General features: G+C 40.7%; 1 protein-coding gene across 1 annotated transcript; it reads left to right on the top strand.

Moving 5' to 3' along the window:
- The first annotated feature begins 237 nt into the window (after nucleotides 1–237).
- LOC107479900 (uncharacterized) lies at nucleotides 238–1,143 on the top strand. The gene is made up of 2 exons (XM_016100000.1): nucleotides 238–548; nucleotides 657–1,143. The coding sequence occupies exons 1-2, from the start codon at nucleotides 238–240 to the stop codon at nucleotides 1,141–1,143; spliced, it is 798 nt and encodes a 265-aa protein (XP_015955486.1).
- The last annotated feature ends 833 nt before the right edge of the window (nucleotides 1,144–1,976 follow it).

Here is a 1,976-nt window from a genome sequence, read left to right as displayed (position 1 = left end):
CTGATGGGATCTTGAGGAGGTGTATATCCCATGGAGAAGGACAAGAGGTGCTTTGGCAATGCCATGGATTTGCATATGGAGGCCATTTTAGTGGAGAAAGAACAGTAGCCAAGGTGCTCTAATGTGGATTCTACTGGCCAAGCATTTTCAAGGATGCAAAGGACTTGGTGTCAAGATGTGATGAGTGCCAAAGGGCTGGCAACCTACCCAAAAAATGAGATGACACAAAGATTTATAATGGAGTTAGAACTATTTGATGTATGGGGGATTGACTTTATGGGGCATTTCCCATCCTCCTACTCAAATAGTTATATACTTGTGGCTGTATATTATGTGTCAAAGTGGGTAGAAGCTATTGCCACTGCAACAAATGACAACAAGGTTGTAATGAGCTTCTTAAGAAAGAATATTTTCAGCAGATTTGGAGTTCTCAGGACACTCATTAGTGATGGAGGAACTCATTTCTGCAATAAACAACTGAAAGCACTCATTCTCAAATATGGAGTCAAGCACAAGGTGGTAACCCCTTATCATCCACAGACCAATGGGTAAGTAGAGATCTCCAACAGGGAGCTAAAAAGAATTCTTGAAAAAACTGTTGGAAGCTCGAGGAATGACTGGTCTAAGAAGCTAGATGATACTTTATGGGCCTACAGGATAGCCTTGAAGACACCCATTGGGATGTCTCCATACCAATTGGTCTTTGGCAAGGCTTGCCACTTGTCAGTTGAGCTTGAACATAGAGCATTCTGGGCTCTAAAACTACTGAACTTTGATGAGCAAGCTGCTGGAGAAAAGAGGATAAGGCAACTCAACGAGCTGGAGGAATTCAGGAACCAAGCATATGAGAATGCAAAGATATACAAAGAGAACACAAAAATGTGGCATGATCAAAAGATAGCAAGGAGGGAGTTCACTGAAGGACAAAAGGTGTTATTGTACAATTCTAGACTTAGGTTCTTCCCTGGGAAGCTTAAGTCTAGATGGTCTGGACCCTTCACCATCATCAAAGTGTATCCCTATGGTCAAGTGGAACTCATGGAGGACAAAACACAAAGAACCTTCACTGCAAATGGCCATAGACTCAAGCATTACTTGGGGGACTCACTGGATGAAAGGAGAGTGAGCTACCGCCTCAACTGAAAAAGGAAGAACGTCAAGCTAGTAATGATAAAGAAGCGCTAGTTGGGAGGCACCCCAACAATTTATATCCTTTTGATTTATTGCTTTATTAGAAGTAGATTGTGAATATTAGCTTAGGAAGTTAATTTTAGTTTTGATAGTTAGAATAGCTTTATGAATTAATTTGTCTCCTATTTTTCGAAGTGCAACTGTATGAAAGCATTTACTGATAATGATGAGTGATTGGCTAAGAACTAGCTAAAAAGCTAAGTTTGGTGTGGCCACTCACCAACTTGATCTAGGCTTACAACTATTTAGATAAATTAAATTTTGAAGAGTAAGCCCAGAGATTAAGTTTGGTGTGGCCACCACCATACGAGGATCACTTGGCAAGCCCAATACCACTCAATTTGAAAGTATTTAATATATTTTTGGAGGCTTGAATGAGAATTTTAATGTGTTCAGGGGAGATTAGAAGCAAAGAATGTGAAAGGATTGGAATTACTTCTTCCCCATGAACACCTTAAAAACCCAATGATGAACCCAATTTATTGAGATGCAAATGTTCCCAAGGGACACCCATCAGTTGCAACTCCATTCACTAGCATTGAAAAGGAATGTGAATGATTATTTTGTCATTACTAATGGGGTTTTCGGTTTCTTTTTTTTCAGGAGATTGAATGGGGTCCACTTGATAGATAACGAGGAGGTCAAAGTGTACATACACTTTGGAACTCAACAGATGCAGAGGGCACAGTGGGATAAGGATTGGCGCCTCTTCCCACGCTAGGCGCCACTCCCCAAGTGGGAAAATATTGAATTCTCTTCTTTTTCCACCATTCGAACCACACCCT

The sequence above is a fragment of the Arachis duranensis genome, chromosome 3, assembly GCF_000817695.3.
Source record: "Arachis duranensis cultivar V14167 chromosome 3, aradu.V14167.gnm2.J7QH, whole genome shotgun sequence".
Taxonomy (NCBI): Eukaryota; Viridiplantae; Streptophyta; class Magnoliopsida; order Fabales; family Fabaceae; genus Arachis; species Arachis duranensis.
This window is presented reverse-complemented; position numbering and strand designations above follow the sequence as displayed.

Excerpts from the sequence above, each read along its gene's own strand:
- LOC107479900 (XM_016100000.1), top strand. The coding sequence starts at position 238 with ATGGAGTTAGAACTATTTGATGTATGGGGGATTGACTTTATGGGGCAT. Across the intron at positions 549-656 it reads TATCATCCACAGACCAATGG|GATAGCCTTGAAGACACCCA; the intron begins GTAAGTAGAGAT and ends ATGGGCCTACAG.